General features: G+C 42.0%; 1 protein-coding gene across 1 annotated transcript; it reads left to right on the top strand.

Moving 5' to 3' along the window:
- Positions 1-1,320: 1,320 nt before the first annotated feature.
- LOC311140179 (failed axon connections homolog) lies at positions 1,321-27,104 on the top strand (the record flags this gene model as incomplete). Its single annotated transcript, XM_084175125.1, has 6 exons — positions 1,321-1,577; positions 5,497-5,632; positions 6,253-6,449; positions 24,820-25,037; positions 25,982-26,098; positions 26,746-27,104. 6 exons carry the CDS (start codon positions 1,321-1,323, stop codon positions 27,102-27,104), a joined length of 1,284 nt encoding a protein of 427 aa, XP_084031251.1.

Below are 27,104 nucleotides of genomic sequence, written 5' to 3' on the forward strand. Positions count from 1 at the left end.
TACACAGAGAAAAGAGTCGGCCCAAGAATTGAACCCTGTGGCACCCCCATAGAGACTGCCATAGGTCCAGACAACAGGCCCTCCGATTTGACACATTGAACTCTATCTGAGAAGTAGTTGGTGAACCAGGCGAGGCAGTCATTTGAGAAACCAAGGCTATTTAGTCTGCCAATAAGAATGCGGTGGTTGACAGAGTCGAAAGCCTTGGCCAGGTCAATGAAAACGGCTGCACAGTACTGTCTATTATCGATCGCGGTTATAATATCGTTTAGGACCTTGAGCGTGGCTGAAGTGCACCCATGACCAGCTCGGAAACCGGATTGCATAGCGGAGAAGGTACGGTGGGATTCGAAATGGTCGGTGATCTGTTTGTTGACTTGGCTTTCAAAAACTTTTGAAAGGCAGGGCAGGATGGATATGGGTCTGTAACAGTTTGGATCTAGAGTGTCACCCCCTTTGAAGAGGGGGATGACCGCGGCAGCTTTCCAATCTCTGGGGATCTCAGACGTTACGAAAGAGAGGTTGAACAGGCTAGTAATAGGGGTTGCGACAATTTCGGCGGCTAGTTTTAGAAAGAAAGGGTCCAGATTGTCTAGCCCAGATGATTTGTAGGGGTCCAGATTTTGCAGCTCTTTTAGAACATCAGCTGTCTGGATTTGTGTGAAGGAGAAGCGGTGGGGGCATGGGCAAGTTGCAGCGGAGGGTGCAGAGCTGGTGGCCGGGGTAGTGGTAGCCAGGTGGAAAGCATGGCCAGCCGTAGCAAAATGCTTGTTGAAATTCTCGATTATTGTAGATTTATCGGTGGTGATAGTGTTTCCTAGCCTCAGTGCAGTGGGCAGTTGGGAGGAATATAACATTGAATATAACATTGCTCCAAGAAAACAACATAGTTGCTTAATCCATTTAATTGGCATTTAGAAATCAATATACTAATTAATAAGGCCTGGCCTATTGCCCTATATTAAAGCCTTTGCTGTTTTAATTAAAATAAACTATTTCTAATCATAAACCCAAACTACCCCAATCAACTTGTGTGATGGTTTTGTTGTCACTGAGGCTCAGATGTTAGGGGAGTGCTCATCGTCTGCCACCAGTTTTGCCGCGGTGACGTCACTCATTTCCATTGGAACAGACAAAGGCTCCGAGGGCTGGCGGAGGATGCCGAGCTGGGGTGCGGGCACCATCAGCCCGGAAGATGTCTATTTCTCCTGTTTGGCAGATGAAATAGCATATCGCCATGCAGCATAGGACTGTTGTGACATATTGATGAAGCCGAGAGTGGTTTGCGGGACGCAGGCGCCACGCGGTGATTGAGAGAGTATGTGGGGTGCTGGTTTCGCCTCGTCCCGACCGTGTGTGGTTGAACTCGGGCGGAATCACAGCCTGCCCTTGGGGCTATGTGGCTCCGACGAGCCTCACTCTCTTTATGGCTATATCGTCGCAATCCCTTTACAGGATTACGGTGGGATCATGTCGGGATTGGGGTCAGATTCCTGGTGGAAGAAGACCCTCTATATCACCGGTGGTGCCCTCCTCGCCGCTGCTGCTTACCTATTACACGAGCTGCTCGCCATCAGGTAGGCTACAATGGCAAAAATATGCTACAATGACACAATCTGCAAGGGTATTGCTTCACATGATGAAATGTGTGTATCTGTGTGATGTTTAGGCTGTGTTTGCGTAGGCCTAATCTACAATATTCACAATAATGATCAGAAATTATAAAATCATTCACACCCTCGGGGATGTGCTGGGGGTGTGTGGCTGGTGGTGCGCACTTACTGTCACCTCTGAACAGCTGCTCTTGACAGATCTTTGAAAAACAGAATATTGTTATCGTTTGTTTACATTTCTTCACATATTCGCGGAATCATCTATTCCTGCACTAGACTAGACTGTGCAGCTGTTTTATGATACAGTTCCCCGCAAGGACAGGAGATGGAAAAATATTGGAATGTGGAAAATCACGCGTCAGGTCTTGTGCAATGTCTCGTGCCAGCCACAAGATAATATAATAATATGCCATTTAGCAGACGCTTTTATCCAAAGCGATTTACAGTCATGTGTGCATACATTTTTACGTATGGGTGGTCCCGGGGATCGAACCCACTACCCTGGCGTTACAAGCGCCATGCTCTACCAACTGAGCTACAGAGGACCACACTTCAGAGTAAGTATGAATTTCTCTAGCGCTGCAGCAGTTGTGTCAGAATTACCTTTACTAACCTCTTACGTGAGCTATTTTAAGATTTATGTTTAGTGAAAGCGGACGTTTGTACCCTACTGTTGAATGAAATGCGTCTGGTTTAATCTTTGAGAGGGAAGATTAATCCAGGCCTATTGTTAATGTAATGAATGGCGCTCCTGTCCCCACACAATCGTCAATCAAGGATTTAGGCCTATGGTACATTCTGTAACAGTGGCTCCATATAATCTGTCACACACTCTGAGAGGACTGGCTTTGCATTTCCCAATTTGGAAACATTGCTGAAACACGTTGCATACGCATTCTATGGTCATGCTTCTACCATAGAAAACTACACTTTGACAGTAAATCTGCAGCATGTGTGTTGTTCTATGCCACCCCTTTGAGTGCTTCTTCTCAAAAGAACTCCCTGTATCTAGGCCTAAATACAATAGTGTTTCTATTACATGGTCCAGAATTTCAGCACCATTGAAAAATGGACTTCGACGTAGCCTACGTTGTTTCGACGGTTTCAGCACCACGGTTCTATGGACAGCGACATTTTGTGGGAATGTGAGTTGTTTATTGTCGTGGACTGTCCTGCGCAAGACCATTGTACCGAAAACCTAGCCTATACATTTTATTAGCCAAAGTAGGCTATCATTGATATACATGCCATATTTATTTCCATACATTTAAGTAGAATTTCAAGGTGTTACAAAATGTCTGATGTAACTGACTTTGGATGGATTCCATTCCTGCTCTATGGACATGATATGTAGGCTATAATTCATAAAATTAACTTCGGTAAGAACTAGAGTAATTGCAAGGCAGCACACCCCTGTACTGTAGGCTATGTTTAATTATTAAAGCCAAAAGATATGTCAGTGTCAGTCACCCACACCCACCATTTAAAAACTGTGGGGTGGAAATGTGAGGACTCTATCAGCTTTTCACAAGCGTGATTAGCCTCATAGGCCTTGATTTCAAGGGTGGTAGAGGATTGAAATGGAAGTTCAGACAAATCCTAGAGTTTCTTCTGCTGTAGGCCCATTGAATACCATGGAGTCAGTAATATGATGATGAGTTTACCCTCTCAATATCTATCTCATTATCTTAAATGTGTGTATTGTATCTGTGTATTGTATCTGTGTATACTTGTGTGCATGAGTGTTGAGACTGGTGACTTAAATATAGTGAGGGAACAGGTTGTTTTAGGGCAATTCAACGATAACAGAATTACGCTTTGACTCAGATATTTCACTTTAAAATGTATGCCAACAAAAAACATTGATTTCAAAGTTTAACAAACCATACAACTCTATGCACAAGGACTACTTTGAACAATTTACACAGAACATTTCACAAAAAAACACATTTACTTGAAGAACTGTGCAGATGCAAAGTTTGGTAACAGAAAAATCTCCCTCAGTTTTTTATGCGACCACATTTTCCAAAAACTGTTAAATATCTGCTCAGTATTAAGATAAAAAAATGTCTACAGAAAAAATGGGGTGTCAGCTATGACATGACACCTTGAGTTAGAATGTTTTGTTTGTTATTGAACTACAATAGGTGAAGTGGATTTACATCTGGTAATATAATTACGGTAACGGAATTACATCATGGGTCCATGATCTGTACCATACAAAAATCGATAATTATGGATATGAATATCATTATCTTCATGGTGATGTATCCTGAATAGGCAAACAAATGTAGAAATATGCAATATCTTTTTGCATATTTGGGTATTATTCTACACACTGGGTATTATTGTAATGAGCTCCGTCCTCAAACAAGACCACATTTGGTTGGTCCAGACCAGACCAAATCTGAAACAATCATAGACGTCTATGTTTCACAAGTTTGGACATCACAGTGGAGCACAGCACAGCAGAGTTCAGCACAGTACTCTAGTGTGCTCTACTGTACTTTACTCCACTTTACTGTACTATTCTGTACTCTACCGTTCTCTACTGTGCTCTACTGTACTGTACTATACTGTACTGTGCTGTCCAAACTTGTGAAACATAGACATCTTTGATTGGTTCAGATTTGGTCCGGTCAGGGCCAACTACTTTTCAACGTCCGTGGACGTCCGGTGTCAGTCGGTGCTCAGTGGGTGAGGATGCTTGTTACAGTAAATGGAAAGAGGGTAGGTGGTAGGTGTCAGTAAGAGCCGGGAGACGTAACATTAACTGGCGAGAGAAAAAATAGAGAGAGAGCGGCAGAGAGAGAGGGAGGGGATGTCCAGACTGTTTTCACAGTCTTGCTTTGACCTGAGAGACTGTATATAATGACAAGATGGTCTTGTCTCCGCCCTAACAATGGGAGTCGTTGTCCCAAAGGCGGGAAGGCAGGCAGTCTGCTTATCGTTCTGCTTATCGGTCTGCTTATCGTGGACAGATTTTGATTGAGGAAACCCTCTCGCTTTGCCTCTTCCTCTCTGATTTGACCACCAGATGACAGAAAGGGAAAAACACAGTTATGAGCTGAACATAACAGTATGCCAGTGGAAGGGAGGACAGTAGCAGGTGACCCAAGTGTGGTTTGTGACTAGTATGATTTCCCATTGTAGCCAATTCAATTGCAGTAATTCCATTACTGATTTTGCAGTAATTCCGTTACCGATTTGGTAACAGAATTACGAGTTTTAATTACTTAATAATTAATAAACAAACTTGATATCAGTAAAAACACTATAACTACCTTTACTTATTACTTCTGTGAAATGTCATTATCCTCCCTCATGATGGAGAGAAATTAGGAAACATCTTAAAGATATGTGGGTTTTTGGTAACAGAATGTATATTTGCCTTAATTTCTCAAAAATATAGACTCTTTGCTTTCATTTGACACAATTTGACATGCTTCTATGAACTTCACATGTTGATGCTCATCGGCCCTTTTAAATGGAAATGCCCTCTGTAACACAGAGCAAAGGGAATAGTAGAATAGTTCCTCTCGCTGCTGTGTCACCATGCTATAATAGGCACCAGGTGAGACCCTCCCCTCCCAGTGAGATTACTAAGAGCCTGAAACAGAGCTGCAACTAATCCTACTCTCTCCTATCTGATCTCCTCCAATCAGGGCGAGTTATGACATTGTTCTCACATCACAAACTGACCTGGAAATAGCTGTACTGTTGTCACAGAAACTTTGATGACTTTTAAAGTGGCTGTCACATAGAGATAAAACAATTGTTTTCAAGTGTTATATCTCATGGGGCTCCCACCTGTGTAGTTTGAAGTTGCCTCAGTATAGCATACCTTTTCAGATGGCCTTTTTTCTCCCCGGGTGTTTTCCAGGAAGGAGCAGGAGTTGGACTCTAAAGATGCCATCATCCTCCACCAGTTCTCCAGGCCAAACACGGGGGTCCCCAGCCTCTCACCATTCTGCCTCAAGATGGAGACCTACCTACGCATGGTGGACCTGCCCTACCAGGTACAATAGTCTGTGTAAGATAAAGTAGAACTTTTAAAAAGTAGAACTGGTTTCCTGTACACAGATTAAGCCTACATTCCTGGACTAAAAAGCACTTTAAATGGAAATTCTCTGTCTGGGAAATCAGTCCTACATATTCAGATACAACTAGAGTGTGTGTTATGATGAGTTTCTCGGGTATCAAGTAATTCATGATGCAAGAAGATATTTAACACTTAGATGGAGAGTTCGTTCAAGTATTTAATAGGTACCGTGGTTCACATAACAAAAAGACATGTCCTTCGCCTCTTGCCATTCGAACTAACTGAACAAAGAAAACCTCTCAGTTTATATACCTCATGTGACACATTTCTTGAACAACATCTGTTAACCATCATTTGGCACTCCCTTCTTTGATGGTATTACCCTGTACCCAAGTCAGTATATTACTATCTATCAATCATTCTAAGATAAACCACCAGTAAGCTCCCTTGACATAATGGAATCCTTGTTATTCAGACTGTGCGGCGCCAAGTCACTTATCTACTAAATCTACCTTGTTCTTATGACACTGTGAAATGACATCATAACAGTGTGTCAATCTCCCAGTGCTGAATCCCATTCTGTTCTCCCTCTTGCAGAACTACTTTGATGGGAAGCTCTCTCCGCAGGGCAAGATGCCATGGATTGAGTATAACCGGCAGCAGGTGTCGGGGTCAGAGTTCATCATTGACTTCCTGGAAGAGAAGCTGGGCGTCAACCTCAACAAGAACCTCAGTCCCCAGGAGAGAGCCGTGTCCCGGGCTGTCACCAAGATGGTGGAGGAGCACCTCTACTGGTGACTCAGTCAATTAATATACCCACAGCTACATTGGTGACTCCGTATATGTCACAGCCGGTCCCAAATTGCACCCTACCCTCCCCCTTGGCCCTTAACCCTTGATGTTAGCATGTCTGAAGAGTCTAGATAGGTACACTATATATACAAATTAGTGGATTCAGCTATTTCATTCATACCCGTTGCTGACAGGTGTATAAAATCGAGCACACAACCATGCAATCTCCACAGACAAACATTGGCAGTAGAATGGCCTTACTGAAGAGCTCAGTGAATTGCAATGTGGCACCGTCATAGGATGCCACCTTTCCAACAAGTCAGTTCATCAAATTTCTGCCTGGCTAGAGCTTCCCCGGTCAACTGTAAGTGCTGTTATTGTGTAGTGGAAACGTCTAGGAGCAACAACGGCTCAGCCGCGAAGCGGTAGGCCACACAAGCTCACAGAACGGGACCGCAGAGAGCTGAATCGTCTGTCCTCGGTTGTAACACTCACTACCGAGTTCCAAACTGCCTCTGAAAACACTGTCAGCACATGAACTGTTCGTCAGAAGCTTTGTGAAAAGGGTTTACATGGCCATGCGCAATGCAAAGCGTCGGCTGGAGTGGTGTAAAGCCATTGGACTCTGGAGCAGTGGAAATCCGTTCTCTGGAGAGATTAATCACACTTCACCATCTGGCAGTCCGACGGACAAATCTGGGTTTGGCGGATGCCAGGAGAACGCTACCTGCCCCAATGCATAGTGCCAACTGTAAAGTTTGGTGGAGGAGGAATAATGGTCTGGGGCTGTTTTTCATAGTTTGGGCTAGGCCCCTTATTTCCAGTGAAGAGAAATCTTAATGCTATACAGCATACAATGACATTCTAGACAATTCTGTGCTTCCAACTTTCAGCATGACAATGCCCCGTGCACAAAGCGAGGTCAATATAGAAATGGTTTGCCGAGATCAGTGTGGAAGAACTTGACTGGCCTGCACAGAGCCCTGACCTCAACCCCATCGAACACCTTTGGAATGAATTGGAACGCCGACTGCGAGCCAGGCCTAATTGCCCAACATCAGTGCCTGACCTCACTAATGCTCTTGTGGCTGAATGGAAGCAAGTCCCCGCAGCAATGTTCTAACATCTAGTGGAAAGCCTTCCCAGAAGAGTGAATGCTGTTATAGCAGCAAAGGGGGGACAAACTCCACATTTAATGCCCATTATTTTGGAATGAGTTGTTCGACGAGCAGGTGTCCACATACCTTTGGTCATGTAGTGTATAAGCAGTGTAGTGGTAAAGTTTCCACCATATTGCTTCCACCTTACAGATCTGCAAAGATTGACGGGTTAGGGCCAAGGGGAAGGGTAGGGAATGAATTGTAACCGGATAAGGTCACTCACTATTCCCAAGTGGTCATCCACAGTTACATTACTGATTCACTTACAGTATATCCACCTCCTGGGACGTTACATTATTGGTGAGTCACTGCTGGGCATCTGTCCTGGTGAGGCTTCTGCTGGGAAGTCACTGATGCTGCATTCCAAATGGCACCCTATTCCTGATATAGTGTTCTACTTTGGACCAGGGCCCATAGGGCTCTGGACAAAGTAGTGCATTATGTAAGGAATAGGGTGCCATTTTGGACGCAGGCTGAGCCTTTCCTGGTTGGGCCCCAGGGAGAGGCAGTCAAAGAAAAGAGGAGGGAGTGCATACTTGCTCATCAAGCTCTTTTCTGCAATATTTACAAGGTGAGAAATCAGTCAGCAACACGTTTCTGTGCATCAAATCTTGTGAATCTCATTCAGAACCAGAGCTATGAATTGGAGGGGGGTCGGGGGTTCCATAATATTGCTCTGCAGCTATAGAGTAAGGGTCATTCATATAACTCTCATTTCCACTCCCTTTCTCTCACTCTCTCTCTTTTCTCTCTGTTTATCTCCTGTCGTCTTTTTCCCCCTCCCTCTCGCAGGCTATGTTTAGACTATTGATTACATGATTTATGGCTATGCAGGACTATGGGGCTGCTTGTTGCTCTGTTTGGCCAGCTGAGGATAGCAGCATGGGTTACAGCATGCTGAGATCATATACAGCTCTTCAGGCCCGTAAATTAGCATGATTGATGTTGCTATGACAACATGGAGATGAAGGCTGCTCTGTGACAGAGATATGCCTCTGGTCTGTGAGATTGTGCTGTTTATCACAAAGTACATGTACTGTATATTAGGTTCAATGTCTGGTTTAGTGAAGATTGTCATTTGTCTTCCATCCCTATTGTGTAGAGCTTGAGTTGTTATAAGTAAGGACACTGTTTAATGGTATTGAAATCCTTTAAATAGTTATGATTTGATCTTAGGTTGATCTCAGGTTTGTCTGGTTTAGCCCCTGAAGCAAATTTTCCCTCAGATCCTTTTCTAGACAGCTCAATCTTTTTTTGTCTAGAGAGCTGACTGTTAATCATCACAATACATTCATTACTTTTGTCCTGATAACTGAAGGTGAAAGATTAATTCAAAATGTCTCTGTGATCTCATGGCACGGTAAAAAAAAAACACAACACATTAGACAGTGGCAGCAAAGATTTTTATAACGAACCCAAGATAGACCACAGCCTGTCGTTTCCAATGGGAACAAATTAGTAATAGTGGGCAGAACAAGCAATTAGGGGGCAGAGCCAAGCACGAGATAGCAAGATCCTGTTGGCGTGTTCTAGCATGTAGTTGCATATTTCCGTTAGGGAACGCCTACTCTATGAAGTGCGCGTGTGCAATAACTTAATTTGCCCTTGAACTCCTTCTAAACAATGCAATATTTTGCATTTTACAGTCCACTCTGTTTGTTATAGATTCTAGTTTTGGGAACAGAAAACTGTATGGAGATCAAATGTTTCATCGATGAGAAAATGAACATAATGTCAGCCAAAATCCATCTCACTCAATCTTCTCCCACTGCTGGCTACTGGGCTTACTCTCATCACCATATTTGGTAGTAAGTGGAAACGCTAACGGGATGCTTCACACTTTAACATCATGTGAAGGTGAATTATCTGACTCATTGTTCGATCTGTGGTGGCAGGCTAAGTATCGAATAGACATAAGTTATAGCTCCACCTTGTGACAGGGAGGGGAAGGAACATGGCACTGGTATCAGTCCCTGCTGTTGTCTCAATTACATATGTGCATATAGTACACATATGCACACCCTACTTTGTGTGGACCAGATGGCAAACTCTCTGGAAAGACTTATATAAGGTCTTGTAACCTTCTTCTTCATTTCACTATGTTGTACATCACATTTCCACTAATCAGATATTACATATAATGTAGATTGCATCAAGTAATGCATAGGTGAACCAGTAGGGACAAAGGAGCCCTAAAAGCCAGTGGTGGAAAAAGTACCCAATTAATATACTTGAGTAAAAGTAAAGATACCTTAATAGAAAAGTCACCCAGTAAAATACTACTTGAGGAAAAGTCTAAAAGTATTGGGTTTTAAATATACTTCAATATCAAAAGTAAATGTAACTGCTAAAATATACTTAAGTATCAAAAGTAAATGTAAAAGTATAAATCATTTCAAATTCCTTATATTAAGCAAACCAGACGGCACGATTTTCTTGTTTTTTAAATTTACGGATAGCCAGGGGCACACCAACACTTAGACATCATTTACAAATCAAGCATTTGTGTTTAGTGAGTCCACCAGATCAGAGGCAGTTGGGATGACCAGGGATGTTCTCTTGATAAGTGCGTGAATTGGACCATTTTCCTGTCCTGCTAAGCATTCAAAATGTAACAAGTACTTTTGGGTGTCAGGGTAAATGTATGGAGTACCATTCAAGATAGGGAATGTTGTAAAATAATTAGTATTTTACTTTCTATTTATAGCATTTTATAAATAGATAAGACAGCATTAGAAGAAAGGATAATTAGCTAAATAATACATCTTCAAATATAACGAACTGGAACAAAAAAGTACTCAGAATCAACATGGTAGGTATAAAAACACAGCAAACAGAGGACATAGAAGGCACAGTATGTGGGTATGTGCTGGTGTATTGTGATGGAAGGTGGGGTGTGTGTTTTTGTGTTTGGAAAAGTGTGGAGTTAAGTGAGTGAAAAAGGAAAATGATTGTAAATCCCAGAGCCCAAGTGTGTCTGCGAGCAGGGGTTGTGAGCGAGAGCTTTCACACTTTATGATATGGGATATACATGTTTAAATTATAAATATAGTTTATTTATTGTCCTGTCGTGATGGAACTGTTCCCAACCCTATACCCTAGACACCCACCTGAGCGACCCATACACTAAGGAGAAGTCCTTATCTGTTTTATGGGCCTACTTTAAGTAGCCTATACAAAGCCAAAACAGAAAGATAAATGCGGTCTGAGACCCACTAAAGCAGCACCGCTGTATGCCTGGCAGGGTTGGTCCTACAAAGCCAAAGCCCCCTGATGGGTGAGCATAATATACAAGGCATTTCTCAAAGCTGCTAATGAGAACCTTGACGACCTTGTACCTAGCCGGTGGGGATTCCGGTGGGGTGCTGTTAGAATAATTATTAATGACTAATTATTACACCCTGAAACTGTGTGAAATGTGTTAGAATGTGTGAGTGTAGGACCAGTAAAGACTATGACATTGAGATGCTATTTAGCAATGTGAGTAAGAGTTAGACCAGACAACAAAGGACAAGGAGAGCTGTCTACAGACAGCTGAGAAACCAAGATAAAGAGGCCTCCCAATTTAGGGAGGAGAGAAACCGTTAGGCTTTTTAAAGAGTATGAAATATGGTGCAGGATATTGTGAGGATGGCGATAACTAAGGAATGCAGCCTATGATAAGAACATGTGTGTGTGACCTGATGGTTAGGAGAGCAGAGGAAAACAGCCTGCCTAAAAGGGGTGGGATTTTTGTATGACGTGTGAGTATAAAAGATGGACTCTGAAATTGGGATAACAGAATTCTCAATGAATAAAGGCCTGACTATGCAGACCGGGACTCTGTTTCTTGATCCAAAAGCCTTACAACCTTTTGGGAGACGCACAGAGACACTGAAATAGTTAGTTCATAAATGATCTTAACAGGTGCCCCCACCCAGGTAGTGGCAGTGCTGGCAACACTAGCTGTAGTAACCCATGGGGAGGGGGTCACACTCGGACAATCAGAGATGGGGCAAATTATTGTGGCCCTGGTAGCACAAAATAATCAAAGGTTTGACTGCACAGAGATGCTTGGGAAAATGGTCACAACAGGGGACCAGCGTGTGTATGTTTCAGGGGAAGGGGGTGTATCTCCCAATTTGTGATTTTTTTTGCTAAATTTTGCATGCCTTCTCAAACAGCTGCAACCGTATATGCATTCGCACATCAAGTCCTTTCTTAAATTGGGCTTGGGGATGGAACAACTGCTGAACATCTGAGCTTGTGGTTGTTTGTGGGGGAAAGGGTTGAGTGTGTATGAGTATGTGTGTATATATCCCACATCTGTTGCTATGGGGTAATGATATTAGGGACAATATAGGATGAATCACAATATTTGTTTGCTAAAATATTAATTGCTTGCCAAAAATGTACTTTTTGTAATGGCAATCCTGGTTATAGGTAACAATCCTTAGCATTAACTGCCTACATTATTACGCATATTACTCGTTAATTGTGGAAATTAAGATACGCAATATTTTTTTTATATACACTAGCGGGCAAAAGTTTTGACACACCTACTGTTTCAAGGGTTTTTCTAATTTTTTTAAACTATTTTTGACATTGTAGAATAATAGTGAAGACGTCAAAACTATGAAATAACACATATGGAATCATGTAGTAACCAAAGAAGTGTTAAACAAATCAAAATATATCACTCTCCTTGGTCAAATAGCCCTTACACAGCCTGGAGGTGTGTTTTGGGTCATTGTCCTGTTGAAAAACGAATTATAGTCCCAGATGGCATGGCGTATTGCTGCAGAATGCTGTGGTAGCCATGTTGGTTAAGTGTGCCTTGAATTCTAAATAAATCACAGACAGTGTCACCAGCAAAGCACCCCCACACCATCACAGCTCCTCCTCCATGCTTCACGGTGGGAACCACACATGTGGAGATCATCTGTTCACCTACTCTGCGTCTCACAAAGACACGGTGGTTGGAACCAAAAATCTCCAATTTGGACTCATCAGACCAAAGGACAGATTTCCACCGGTCTAATGTCCATTGCTCGTATTTCTTGGCCCAAGCAAGTCTCTTCTTCTTATTGGTGTCCTTTAGTAGTGGTTCCTTTGCAGCAATTAGACTATTTGAGAGCGACGCTCCAGAAACTGCGTGCCATGTTTACATACTGAAGTCGAGCTGACTGCAGTCCGAGCTGAAGTCGAAGTAGAAGTGCCATTCACCCCACTTGTTGAACAGCGGGTACAAAACCCTAAGATGAGCCGTCCAAACTTCTTTGAATAAATGTTATTGGATAAACTGTCTGTTTTTTACATTTATATTTCTGTTCTGTATCGACAGGTCAATGTGACCGTTGTGTACTCATTCTCTTACTGTTCGAGTGGAAACACTGCTGAGCACAGACAGTTCCTACTAGCTACTGGTTCCGGGCACAATTTACTCCAGTCCCAAATTATTATAATAGTGTATAAAAGCTCAATTAAGCCAATACTATGAGTTCAGTAATACATTAACGATTAAACACAAAGCTGTAACGTAGCCTGTTGTAAAATAAGGTGGGGGGTGATACATTTTGATGATTGGTGTTATTGTGTGGAACATATACAAAAGTATGTGGACACCCCTTGAAATTAGTGGATTTGGCTATTTCAGCCACACCCGTTGCTGACAGGTGTATAAAATCGAGCACACAGCCATACAATCTCCATAGACAAACATTGGCAGTAGAACGGCCTTACTGAAGAGCTCAGTGACTTTCAACGTGGCACAATCATAAGATGCCACCTTTCCAACAAGTCAGTTCGTCAAATATCTGCCCTGCTAGAGCTTCCCCGGTCAACTGTAAGTGCTGTTATTGTGAAGTGGAAACTTTTAGGAGCAACAACGGCTCAGCCGAGAAGCGGGACCGCTGAGTGCTGAAGCCTAAGATCACCATGCGCAATGCCAAGCTTCGGCTGGAGTGGTGTAATGCTCGCCGCCATTGGACTCTGGAGCAGTGGAAACCATGCTCTGGAGTGATGAATCACGCTTCACCATCTGGCAGTCCAACAGACAAATCTGCCTTTGGCTGATGCCAGGAGACCGCTACGTGCCCGATTGCATAGTGCTAACTGTAAAGTTTTAGGAGTAATAATGGTCTGGGGCTGTTTTTCATGGTTCGGGCTAGGCCCCTTCCAGTGAAGGGAAATCTGAACGCTACAGCACATAATGTCTAGACGATTCTGTGCTTCCAATTTTGTGGCAACAGTTTGGGGAAGGCCCTTTCCTATTTCAGCATGACAATTCCCCCGTGCACAAAGCGAGGTCCATACAGAAATGGTTTGTCGAGTGTGGAAGAACTTGACTGGCCTGCACAACCCCATCGAACACCTTCGAGATTAATTGGAACGCCGACTGCGAGCCAGGCCTAATCGCCCAAAATCAGTGCCCGACCTCACAAATGCTCTTGTGGCTGAATGGAAGCAAGTCCCCGCAGCAATGTTCCAACAGCTAGTGGAAAGCCTTCCCAGAAGAGTGGAGGCTGTTATAGCAGCAAAGGGGGGACCAACTCCATATTAATGTCCATGATTTTGGAAAGAGATGTTCTACGAGCAGGTGTCCACATACTGTTGGCCATATAGTGTATAACACTAAACCAAACACCGGCAGATGGCAATAGTCGTTCCATCTTGTTTCAGCTGAATGGAGAAAGTTTTATGTACGAACTGGTCGGTCCACAGGGGATACATGTATAGCCGGCTGCATACATTCCCCTTGAACGGTAAAATGAAACGACTCAATATTTGGGCTAATATAACACAATCTTGTGTACTGTTTATTGTATCTTTCATACATAACATAAAGATGAAATTGGACTGTGCCAGTAATATATACTGAACAAAAATATAAACACAACATGCAACAATTTCAACAATTTTACTTTGTTATAGTTAATATAAGGAAATCAGTCAATTGAAATAAATTCATTAGGCCCTAATCTATAGATTTCACATGACTGGGCAGGGGCAAAAGGCCATGTGTGGACCTGGGAGGGCAAAAGGGCTTTATTACAGACAGAAATACTCCTCAGTTTTATCAGCTGTCCGGGGGTAGAAAATTGTATAAATAAAGAAAAACCCTGGAATGAGTAGGTGTGTCCAAACTTTTGACTGGTAAGTATTCAGAACCTTTACTCAGTACTTTGTTGAAGCACTTTTGGCAGCGATTACAACATTGAGTCTTCTTGGGTACGACGCTACAAGCTTGGCACACCTGTATTTGGGGAGTTTCTCCCATTCTTCTCTGCAGATCCTCTCAATCTCTTTCAGGTTGGATGGGGAGCGTCGCTGCACAGCTATTTTTAGGTCTCTCCAGAGATGTTCGATCGGGTTCAAGTCCGGACATTCAGAGACTTGTCCCGAAGTGTTGTCTAGGCTGTGTGCTTAGGGTCGTGGTCCTGTTGGAAGGTGAACCTTCGCCCCACTCAGAGGTCCTGAGCGCTCTGCAGCAGGTTTTCATCAAGGACCTCTCTGTACTTTGCTCCGTTCATCTTTGCCTCCATCCTGACTAGTCTCCCAGTCCCTGCCGCTGAAAAAATCCCCACAGCATGATGTTGCCACCACCATGCTTCACCGTAGGGATGGTGCCAGGTTTCCTCCAGATGTGACGCTTGGCATTCAGGCCAAAGAGTTCAATCTTGGTTACATCAGACCAGAGAATGTTGCTTCTCATGGTCTGAGTCTTTAGGTGCCTTTTGGCAAACTCCAAGCGGGCTGTCATGGCCACTACATTACATTTACATTTTAGTCATTTAGCAGACGCTCTTATCCAGAGCGACTTACAGTTAGTGAGTGCATACATTATTATTTTTTATATACTATCTGGGAAGCGAATCCACAACCCTGGCGTTGCAAACGCCATGCTCTACCAACTGAGTGCTGCAGAGATGGTTGTCCTCCTGGAAGGTTCTTCCATCTCCACAGAGGAACTCTAGAGCTCTGTCAGAGTGACCATCGGGTTCTTGGTCACCTCCCTGACCAAGGCTCTTCTCCCCTGATTGCTCAGTTTGGCCGGGCGGCCAGCTCTAGGGAGAGTCTTGGTGGTTCCAAACTTCTTCCATTTAAGAATGAAGGAGGCCACTGTGTTCTTGGGGACCTTCAATGCTGCAGAAATGTTTGGTACCCTTCCCCAGATCTGTGCCTTGACACAATCCTGTCTCTAAGCAATTCCTTCGACCTCATGGCTTGGTTTTTGCTCTGACATGCACTGTCAACTGTGGGACCTTATATAGACAGGTGTGTGCCTGTCACGGTTTCGGCCGAGGCTGCTCCTCCTCCTGGTTCGGGCAGGCTGCGGCGTTCGTCGTCCCCGGAATACTAGCTGCCACCGTTGTATGTTTCGTGTATTGATTGCTTTAGTCTGTCTGGTACACCTGTGTCTGTTTGTGTCCTAATTACGTGTCCTATAAGTTCCCTGTTTTGTGTTAGTTAGATTGTGTGTTGTTGTTCGCCTGTCGTTGTGCTGCGTGTTTTGTTTCTTGGTTACTGTTTTAGTGTTTTACGCATTGTGCGTAAATGCTCGCCTCTGATTGTTTCGAGGTAGTTTGTTTACCGTTTCCTTGTTGGATTTTTGAGTAAACTCTGTTGGACTGAGCCTCGGTGTCCTGCGCCTGACTTCCACACCACATACACCTCACCGCATGACAGTGCCTTTCCAAATCATGTCCAATCAATTGAATTTACCACATGTGGACTCCAATCAAGTTGTAGAAACATCTCAAGGATGATCAATGGAAACAGGATGCACCTGAGCTCAATTTCGAGTCTCATAGCAAAGGGTCTGAATACTGATGTAAATAAGGTATTTCTGTTTTTTATCTTTAATACATTTGCAAACATTTCTAAAAAACTGTTTTCACTTTGTCATTATGGTGTATTGTGTGTAGATTGCTGAGAAAAAAATTAATATTTAATCCATTTTAGAATAAGGCTGTAACGTAACAAAATGTGGAAAAGTAAAAGGGTCTGAAGACACTCCGGGGTGAAATATTCATATGGCTCATTAATCTATACTGTCCAAATAATGATGATCCACGCTTCTTTTAAAATATATATAATAATTTATCAAACCTACACGCAATACAAGACTCTATTATTATGGTGGAAGATTATAATACGGTTTTAAATACCTCAATGGACCGTAAAGGAAAGCACAATACAAACTATCACCCTCATGCACTTATGGAAATCACGAATGTCATGGATATATATTGGAACTGGTAGATATATGGAGGCTTTAATATCCTGACCTAGTGAGGTATACATGGCGGAGACTCAATCAAGCTAGTCATCTTGACTACTTTCTTATGTAATTCTCGCTGGCACCAAAAGTTTAAAAAGTGTTGATATGGGACAGAATGCGGTCGGACCATCAAATAATTGGCATATATACTACCGTTCAAAAGTTTGGGGTCACATAGAAATGTCCTTGTTTTCAAAAGAAAAGCAATTTTTTTGTCCATTAAAATAACATAAAATTGATCAGAAATACAGTGTAGACATTGTTAATGTTGTAAATGGCTATTGTAGCTGGAAACAGCTGATTTGTAATGGAATGTCTACATAGGCGTACAGAGGCCCATTATCAGCAACCATCAGTCCTGTGTTCCAATGGCACGTTGTGTTTGCTAATCCAAGTTTATAATTTTAAAAGGCTAATTGATCATTAGAAAACCCTTTTGCAATTATGTTAGCACAGCTGAAAACTGTTGTGCTGATTAATGAAGCAATAAAACGGGCCTTCTTGAGACTAGTTGAGTATCTGGAGCATCAGCAATTGTGGGTTCGATTACAGGCTCAAAATGGCCAGAAACAAAGAACTTTCTTCTGAAACTCGTCAGTGAGAAATGAAGGCTATTCCATGCGAGAAATTGCCAAGAAACTGAAGATCTCGTACAACGCTGTGTACTACTCCCTTCACAGAACAGCGCAAACTGGCTCTAACCAGAATAGAAAGAGGAGTGGGAGGCCCCAGTGAACAACTGAGCAAGAGGACAAATACATTAGTGCCTAGTTTGAGAAACAGACGCCTCACAGGTCGTCAACTGGCAGCTTCATGAAATAGTACCCGCAAAACACCAGTCTCAACGTCAACAGTGAAGAGGCGACTCCGGGATGCTGACCTTCTAGGCAGAGTTGCAAAGAAAAAGCCACATCTCAGACTGGCCAATAAAAAGAAAAGATTAAGTGACCCCAAACTTTTGAACGGTAGTGTACATTACTCTTACAGAATTTCCATGTGGGCGAGGATTTTGGAAATGTAATCAAAGCCTATTGGATGATAACTTGTTTTTAACTAGGACAGAATAATTTATAACCCATTATTTGAAAGAGGAAGCTGTCACGATCGTTGAGAGACGGGTCAGACCAAGGTGCAGCGTGGTATGCGTACATATTTATTAATGAAGATAAACACTTGACAAAACAACAAAAGCAACGTAACGTGAAGTCCTATGGGCTATACTCACAACAAGCCAAACAGGAACACAAAACACGAGTCAAGATCCCACAACTAAGGTAGGCAACCAGGCTACCTAAGTATGATCCCCAATCAGAGACAACGAGCGACAGCTGCCTCTGATTGGGAATCACACCCGGCCAAACATAGAAATACACATACTAGATCCTAAACATAGAATCTAATAACATAGATCTCAAACTGAACTCACACCCTGACCCAACCAACAAGAGTTCTCTAGGTCAGGGCGTGACAGAAGCAAAGTACTTTAAGCATATGTTTTCGTTTCAGTCTCCTCCATCTCCACTAACCGAAGCTAATTGTATGGATTTTTTTCTATGAATAATGTAAAATTAACAGCTATACAGAAAGACTCAAGTGAAGGCCAAGTTACAGAGGAGGAACTTCTTGATGCAATTAAAGCCTTTACGTCCGGGAAAACTCCAGGGCTGGATGGCATACCAGTGGAGGTATACCAAACCTTTTTTGATATACTCAGAGGACCATTATTAGCATGTTTTAACCACTCCTATAAAAATGATAGATTATCAGATACTCAATAAGAAGGTCGGATTTCATTATTACTGAAACAGGATCCAAATGGTAAATATAAAGATCCAGTCCATTAACAAAATGATAGGCCCCTTACACTTTAGTGTTGTGATGAAAAAATTCTAGCAAAATGCATAGCAGATAGAATTAAAAAGGTATTATCTAATATTATTAATCCTAATCAGACAGTTTTTTTTACATGGACGATACATTGGAGATAATATAAGACAAGTACTGGAAACAATAGAACATTGAAAAATCTGGGAAACCAAGCCTGGTATTCATAGCTGACTTTGAAAAGGCTTTTGATAAAGTAGGACTAAAATTTATATATACAGTGGGGAAAAAAGGATTTAGTCAGCCACCAATTGTGCAAGTTCTCCCACTTAAAAAGATGAGAGAGGCCTGTAATTTTCATCATAGGTACACGTCAACTATGACAGACAAAATGAGAAAAAAAAATCCAGAAAATCACATTGTAGGATTTTTAATGAATTATTTGCAAATTATGGTGGAAAATAAGTATTTGGTCAATATCAAAAGTTTCTCAATACTTTGTTATATACCCTTTGTTGGCAATGACACAGGTCAAACGTTTTCTGTAAGTCTTCACAAGGTTTTCACACACTGTTGCTGGTATTTTGGCCCATTCCTCCATGCAGATTTCCTCTAGAGCAGTTATGTTTTGGGGCTGTCGCTGGGCAACACGGACTTTCAACTCCCTCCAAAGATTTTCTATGGGGTTGAGATCTGGAGACTCCAGGACCTTGAAATGCTTCTTACGAAGCCACTCCTTCGTTGCCCGGGCGGTGTGTTTGGGATCATTGTCATGCTGAAAGACCCAGCCACGTTTCATCTTCAATGCCCTTGCTGATGGAAGGAGGTTTTCACTCAAAATCTCACGATACATGGCCCCATTCATTTTTCCTTTACACGGATCAGTCGTCCTGGTCCCTTTGCAGAAAAACAGCCCCAAAGTATGATGTTTTCACTCCCATGCTTCACAGTAGGTATGGTGTTCTTTGGATGCAACTCAGCATTCTTTGTCCTCCAAACACGACAAGTTGAGTTTTTACCAAAAAGTTCTATTTTGGTTTCATCTGACCATATGACTTTCTCCCAATCCTCTTCTGGATGCACTCTAGCAAACTTCAGACGGGCCTGGACATGTACTGGCTTAAGCAGGGGGACACGTCTAGCACTGCAGGATTTGAGTCCCTGGCGGCGTAGTGTGTTACTGATGGTAGGCTTTGTTACTTTGGTCCCAGCTCTCTGCAGGTCATTCACTAGGTCCCCCCGTGTGGTTCTGGGATTTTTGCTCACCGTTCTTGTGATCATTTTGACCCCACGGGGTGAGATCTTGCGTGGAGCCCCAGATCGAGGGAGATTATCAGTGGTCTTGTATGTCTTCCATTTCCTAATAATTGCTCCCACAGTTGATTTCTTCAAACCAAGCTGCTTACCTATTGCAGATTCAGTCTTCCCAGCCTGGTGCAGGTCTACAATTTTGTTTCTGGTGTCCTTTGACAGCTCTTTGGTCTTGGCCATAGTGGAGTTTGGAGTGTGACTGTTTGAGGTTGTGGACAGGTGTCTTTTATACTGATAACAAGTTCAAACAGGTGCCATTAATACAGGTAACGAGTGGAGGACAGAGGAGCCTCTTAAAGAAGAAGTTACTGGTCTGTGAGAGCCAGAAATCTTGCTTTTTTGTAGGTGACCAAATACTTATTTTCCACCATAATTTGCAAATAAATTCATTAAAAATCCTACAATGTGATTTTCTGGATTTTCTTTTCTCAATTTGTCTGTCATAGTTGACGTGTACCTATGATGAAAATTACAGGCCTCTCTCATCTTTTTAAGTGGGAGAACTTGCACAATTGGTGGCTGACTAAATACTTTTTTTCCCCACTGTAAATGCCTGGAATATTTCAATTTTGGAGAATCTCTTGTAAAATGGGTTAAAGTTATGTATAGTAACCCTAGGTGTAAAATAGTAAATCATGGCTACTTCTCAGAAAGTATTAAACTGTCAAGAGGAGTAAAACAAGGTTGTCCAGTATGGGCATATCTATTTATTATGGCCATCGAAATGTTAGCTATTAAAATCAGATCCAACAATAATATCAAGGGGTTAGAAATCCAGGGCTTAAAAACAAAGGTGTCATTGTAAGCTGATGATTCATGTTTTCTTTTAAATCCACAATTTGGATCCCTCCACAGCCTCATAGAGGATCTAGATACTTTTTCTAAGATCTCTGGATTACAACCAAATTATGATATTACATATTGGATCACTAAAACATACAACTTTTACATTACAGTGTAGTTTACCAATAAAATGGTCTGACTGTGATGTGGATGTCCTCGGAATACATATACCTGAAATAAAGAAATTATCTCACTACAATACATTTTTATAGAAAGTTAGCAAAAATAGATAAGATCTTGCTACCATGGAAAGGAAGATCTATTTGTGGAAAAATCACCCTGATTAACTCTTCAGTCATACTGCAGTTTACCTATTTGCTTTTAGTCTTGCCTACACCTAGTGACCTGTTTTTATTTTTAATATATGAGCAAAAAATTAGCAAAAAATATTACTTTTTATTTGGAACAGCAAGCCAGACAAAATCAAACAGGCCTATTTATATAATGAATATGAGGGCAGAAATTATTTAATAATAAAGCATTAGACCTCTCACTAAAGGACTCAGTCATACAAAAGTTATACTTAAATCCGAACTGGTTCTCTAGCAGATTAGTAAGAATGTCTCATCCCATGTTCAAGAATGGCCTTTTTCCCTTTTTATTCAGATTACAACCTCTCACTTTCAGTTATTTGAAAATGAAATCATCTCCAAAGTATGGCTTTTTTTTATACAAGCCATAGAAAGTTGGTTGCAATTTCAGTTTAATCCACCAGAATAGACAGAACAAATAATACAACAAACATTGTGGTTAAACTCAAATATACTAATTGATAAAAAAAACATAATTTTTCGTTTATAAAAAAAAAAAGTATAATCTATGTAAATGATATGACAAATAGGACTGGTGGAGTTATGTCACACATGCAGCTAACAAAAATATATGGAAATGTCTGCTCTACCCAAAATTACAACCAACTAATTGCAGCATTACCGAAAAAAATGGAAGAGTCAAGTGGAAGGGGGAAAAAGTAAGGAACCTGTCTGTCGGCCCTGCATTAAAGACCAAAATTGTTTAAAGAAAATTGTGATAGATAAAAAAGTATGCCAGTTTAATTTAAGGACCAAAAAATGGACAGCTGTGCCATATACTGTAGATTGCAAAATAGTTGGGAAGAGATTTTCGATGTACCGATTCCATGACATATTGTTTATGAACTGATACGCAAAACGACGCCGGATTCAAAAAGTTTAATTTTTCAATTTAAATTATTATACAAAATTCTTGCAACCAATAGAATGTTATATACAGCTCTGGAAAAAAGTAAGAGACCACTGCAAAATTATCAGTTTCTCTGGTTTTACTATTTATAGGTATGTGTTTGGGTAAAAATAACATTTTTGTTTTATTCTATAAACTACTGACAACATTTCTCCCAAATTACAAATACAAATATTGTCATTTAGAGCATTTATTTGCAGAAAATGACAACTGGTCAAAATAACAAAAAAGATGCAGTGTTGTCAGACCTCGAATAATGCAAAGAAAATAAGTTAATGTTCATTTTTAAACAACACAATACTAATGTTTTAACTAAGGAAGAGTTCAGAAATCAATATTTGGTGGAATAACCCTGATTTTCAATCACAGCTTTCATGCGTCTTGGCATGCTCTCCACCAGTCTTTCACATTTATGTTGGGTTACTTTATTCCACTCCTGGCGCAAAAATTCAAGCAGCTCGGCTTTGTTTGATGGCTTGTGACCATCCATCTTCCTCTTGATCACATTTCAGAAGTTTTCATTGGGGTTCAGGTCTGGAGATTGGGCTGGCCATGACAGGGTCTTGATCTGGTGGTCCTCCATCCACACCTTGATTGACCTGGCTGTGTGGCATTTGTTGTCCTGCTGGAAAAAACAATCCTCAGAGTTGGGGAACAATGTCAGAGCAAAAGGAAGCAAGTTTTCTTCCAGGACAACCTTGTACGTGGCTTGATTCATGCGTCCTTCACAAAGACAAATCTGCCCGATTCCAGCCTTGCTGAAGCACCTCCAGATCATCACCGATCCTCCACCAAATTTCACAGTGGGTGCGAGACACTGTGGCTTGTAGGCCTCTCCAGGTCTCCGTCTAACCATTAGATGACCAGGTGTTGGGCAAAGCTGAAAATTGGACTGAGAAGATGACCTTACTCCAGTCCTCTACGGTCCAATCCTTATGGTATTTTGCAAACCTCAGCCTGGCTCTTCTTTGCTTCTCATTGATGAAGGGCTTTTTTCTAGCTTTGCACGACTTCAGCCCTGCCCCTAGGAGCCTGTTTCGAACCGTCCTCGCCGTGCACGTCACCCCAGCTGCCATTTGCCATTCTTTTTGTAGAGAAGAAGAGACTTGCTTGGGCCAAGAAGAAGAGACTTGCTTGGGCCAAGAAACACGAGCTATGGACATTAGACCGGTGGAAATCTGTCCTTTGGTCTAATGAGTCCAAATTGGAGATTTCTGGTTCCAACCACCGTGTCTTTGTGAGACACAGAGTAGGTGAAATGGATGATCTCTGCACGTGTGGTTCCCACCATGAAGCATGGAGGAGGAGGTGTGATGGTGTGGGGGTGCTTTGCTGGTGACACTGTCTGTGATTTATTTAGAATTCAAGGCACACTTAACTGTGGTCCTCTGTAGCTCAATTGGTAGAGCATGGCGCTTGTAACGCCAGGGTAGTGGGTTCGATCCCTGGGACCACCAATACCTAAAAATAGAGTGATGGAGTGCTGCATCAGATGACCTGGCCTCCACAATCACCTGACCTCAACCCAATTGAGATGGTTTGAAGGAAAAACAGCCAACAAGTGCTCAGCATATGTGGGAACTCCTTCAAGACTGTTGGAAAAGCATTCCTCATGAAGCTGGTTGAGAGAATGCCAAGAGTGTGTAAAGCTGTCATTAAGGCAAAGGGTGGATATTTGAAGATTTTTTTTATTTGTTTAACACTTTTTTGGTTACTACATGATTCCATATGTGTTATTTCATAGCTTTGATGTCTTCACTATTATTCTACAATGTAGAAAATAGTAAAAATAAAGAAAAACCCTGGAATGAGTAGGTATTCTGAAACGTTTGACCGGTAGTATATATATATATATATATATATATATATATATATATATACACATATACTGTATATATATATTTACAAAAATATACATATTTACAAAAATATACATGGGCGATTGTAAATGATGGAGACAATTACGTTGATGGAAGCTACAATCTATCTGCAATATTAAAGCTGATCTACCCCCTAAGATTTTTTTAAAAAAATAATGTATGTAGTAAAAAGTACATTATTGTCTTTAGGAATATATTGGAGTAAAAGTAAAAGTTGTCAAAATATAAATAGTAAAAAAAGTACAGATACCCCCCAAAACTCCTTAAGCAGTACTTTAAAGTATTTTTTCTTAAGTACTTCACACCACTGCTAAAAGCAGATCATACAGTCAGATAGACATACTGTATTAAGAGGAGAGCTGTCATTTACCGCAGGGTTTCCCAAACTCGGTCCTGGGCCCCCCCAGTTTCAGAAACTCTGATTTAACGTACTGTAATGTACCTCTCTGTGTTTGTCTCTTGTCGAGAGAGCGAGAGAGAGAGGACAGTAGGCCTGGCTGGGCAGCTCCCTCCCAGTGCTATTGTCCTTCCTCAGGGACAGACAGTGACAGTTATTGAGACCGATGGAGGGTTTTCTCCCTGCCACCCTGTTTTACTGCCTACTGGGCTGCTAGAGGCCTACAACACAGTGTATATCAGCCAGCCTGGATTCACCTGGTCAGTCTATGTCATGGAAAGAGCAGGTGATTCTAATGTTTTGTACACACAGTGTATGTGTTTCCATATGACTATACTATACTACCGCTGGGTTCATAACCTGTATTATGCTTGTGTAACTATACAAGATGATAGCTTACTGCCAGTAGACAACCTATCTGTGTGTTTCTATGTAAGACTGTACTATAATCTGTATGTATGTGTTTCTATACAGGACAATAGCCTATTGCCAGTGGGTAGACAACCTGGAGGAGACCCAGAAGATGCTGTCAGTCACTGGACCTCTCAGTGACATGCTAAAGTGGATCCTCAGCCACCTGAACAGCAGCATGGTGCAAAGGCAGATGTACGGCCACGGCATCGGACGCTTCTCCAAGGAGGAGGTCTACAAGCTGATGGAGAAGGACATGCGCACACTGGCCGAACTGCTGGGTATGTATGGAGAGGTACAGGGGGATGGGAGGGTAGGGGTAGACAGAGGGTGAATCCCAAATCAACCCTTAGGCACTACCCTTAGGCCTAGGCACTTGTGTAGATATGAGAGGATCGGACTAGTGTAAGCAATATAGCGATAATTCTCCCTGGCCTATCAGAGGGCAAAATGGAGCAACAACCATATTGCTTACAGCGATCCAATCCTCTCAGATCTACAGAAGTGCCTAGGTGGTTGGGACTAGGGGTTGATTTGGGATTCAGGGAGAGACTAGAGGCAACTGAAGGACAACTGATGTTGTAGCCAATTTCTCAACGCTCTCACAGTATTGAGAAATTGGCTACTGATGATGGAGATATGAGGAACAATGGGAAAGGAAGGCTTCCTAATCATCCGGTATCACTTATAACATGGGGTCAGTTGAAGTTCACTGTAAGATTGACTTTGTAGTGGGGTATGTCCTTTATGCACAGCTCCATTTTACTCTCTTCCACTCTCTAGTGGTGAGATAATGTATATGCACAGTGCTTCCAACTACAATATGTGTTTCAAATGTCTTTTAGTAGGGAAAAGAGCCGAGAATGTCTATTGATTTTAGCGTAAAATCTTTGCAAGGTCGTAAACTATAGTGTCATCTTTGCAAGGTCGTAAACTATAGTGTAATATGTGCAATTTGAATTTACTTTATAACGCTTTTAATATAACTACTATAACGTCAAACTGTTCTCCTGGTTGGCTGGGTGTTTCCCTGTGGGTATGTTGATGGTTGGTTGATGCATGGTTGATGCTTGGTTGATGCTTGGTTGATAGTTGGTTGATAGTTGACTGATTTTTGACTGATAGTTGACTGATTGTTGACTGATAGTTGACTGATATTTGCTGATAGTTTGCTGATGGTTGGTTGATATCTGTTACTGACCTCAGTTGTTAATCTGTCCTGCAGGAGATAAGAAGTACTTCATGGGGCATAAGATGTCGACAGTAGACACTGCTGTGTTTGGTCACCTGGCCCAGGCCATGTGGACACTACCTGGCACACGACCTGAACAGCTCATCAAAGGTCAGTTCAATCTCTCAGCCTCTCTGTGAAATGTTTTACTCATACTCACAATACCAAAGCATCATAATTGATTGGTTTTAAAAGTGTGCATTGTGATTGTGCTATTATTGTGTTATTGTTATTATGTTGTTATCAAGATTGTATCCAAAAATTCTGTACCTAATGTATTATTCTATAGATTTAAAGGCATGTGGAGAATAGGATGCAATAAGGTCCTCCTGTTTTATACAGGTGTACTTGCCTACTTCTTCCACTAGATGACAGTGAAAGACTGTAATGTGCAGTGTTGTTGCACATTTACTAGTCATGGTTTCAGCCTTTAGAGAACAGAGACAATCAGAGATGAAAGACTCTCTTTTCATTTTTGAACTGTACAAAATCTGACAATCAAGGTCTAAATATGAAATCAGAGGATGCTCTGATACTGATGTACATTTTCCTTGAGTACTGATGTTGGAACGTTTCAGCCTTTAGAGAACAGAGACAATCAGAGATGAAAGACTCTCTTTTCATTTTTGAACTGTACAAAATCTGACAATCAAGGTCTAAATATGAAATCAGAGGATGCTCTGACACTGATGTACATTTTCCTTGAGTACTGATGTTGGAACCTGTACTTCCTGTATCCCCTGTCCCCTGTGTTTTAGGCGAGCTCATCAACCTGGCCATGTTCTGTGAGCGCATGCGGAGAAAGTTCTGGCCTGAGTGGTTTGTGGACATAGAGGACCTGTACTATGACGGAGCAGACACTGACAGCAGCGAGGGCTCTCCTACAGGCCTGATGGACTTTGGCCTGTTCTCCAGGACAGACACCATGGAGGAGAGTGAAGCCTCCGACAAACACACACACTCACACACTCACTCCCCCGATACGGACCACTCGCTGTTTGACTCGGACGTGGGCACGGGCTCAGACAACGAGCCGCAGCTCAAGTGTGAACCTCCAAGTCCTGACCCTCCTAATCCTGCCCCTTCCAAACCCAGTCCCAAACCTCCCAACCCTTGA

Source organism: Coregonus lavaretus, assembly GCF_964263955.1.
Source record: "Coregonus lavaretus genome assembly, chromosome: 13".
NCBI classification, from domain to species: Eukaryota; Metazoa; Chordata; class Actinopteri; order Salmoniformes; family Salmonidae; genus Coregonus; species Coregonus lavaretus.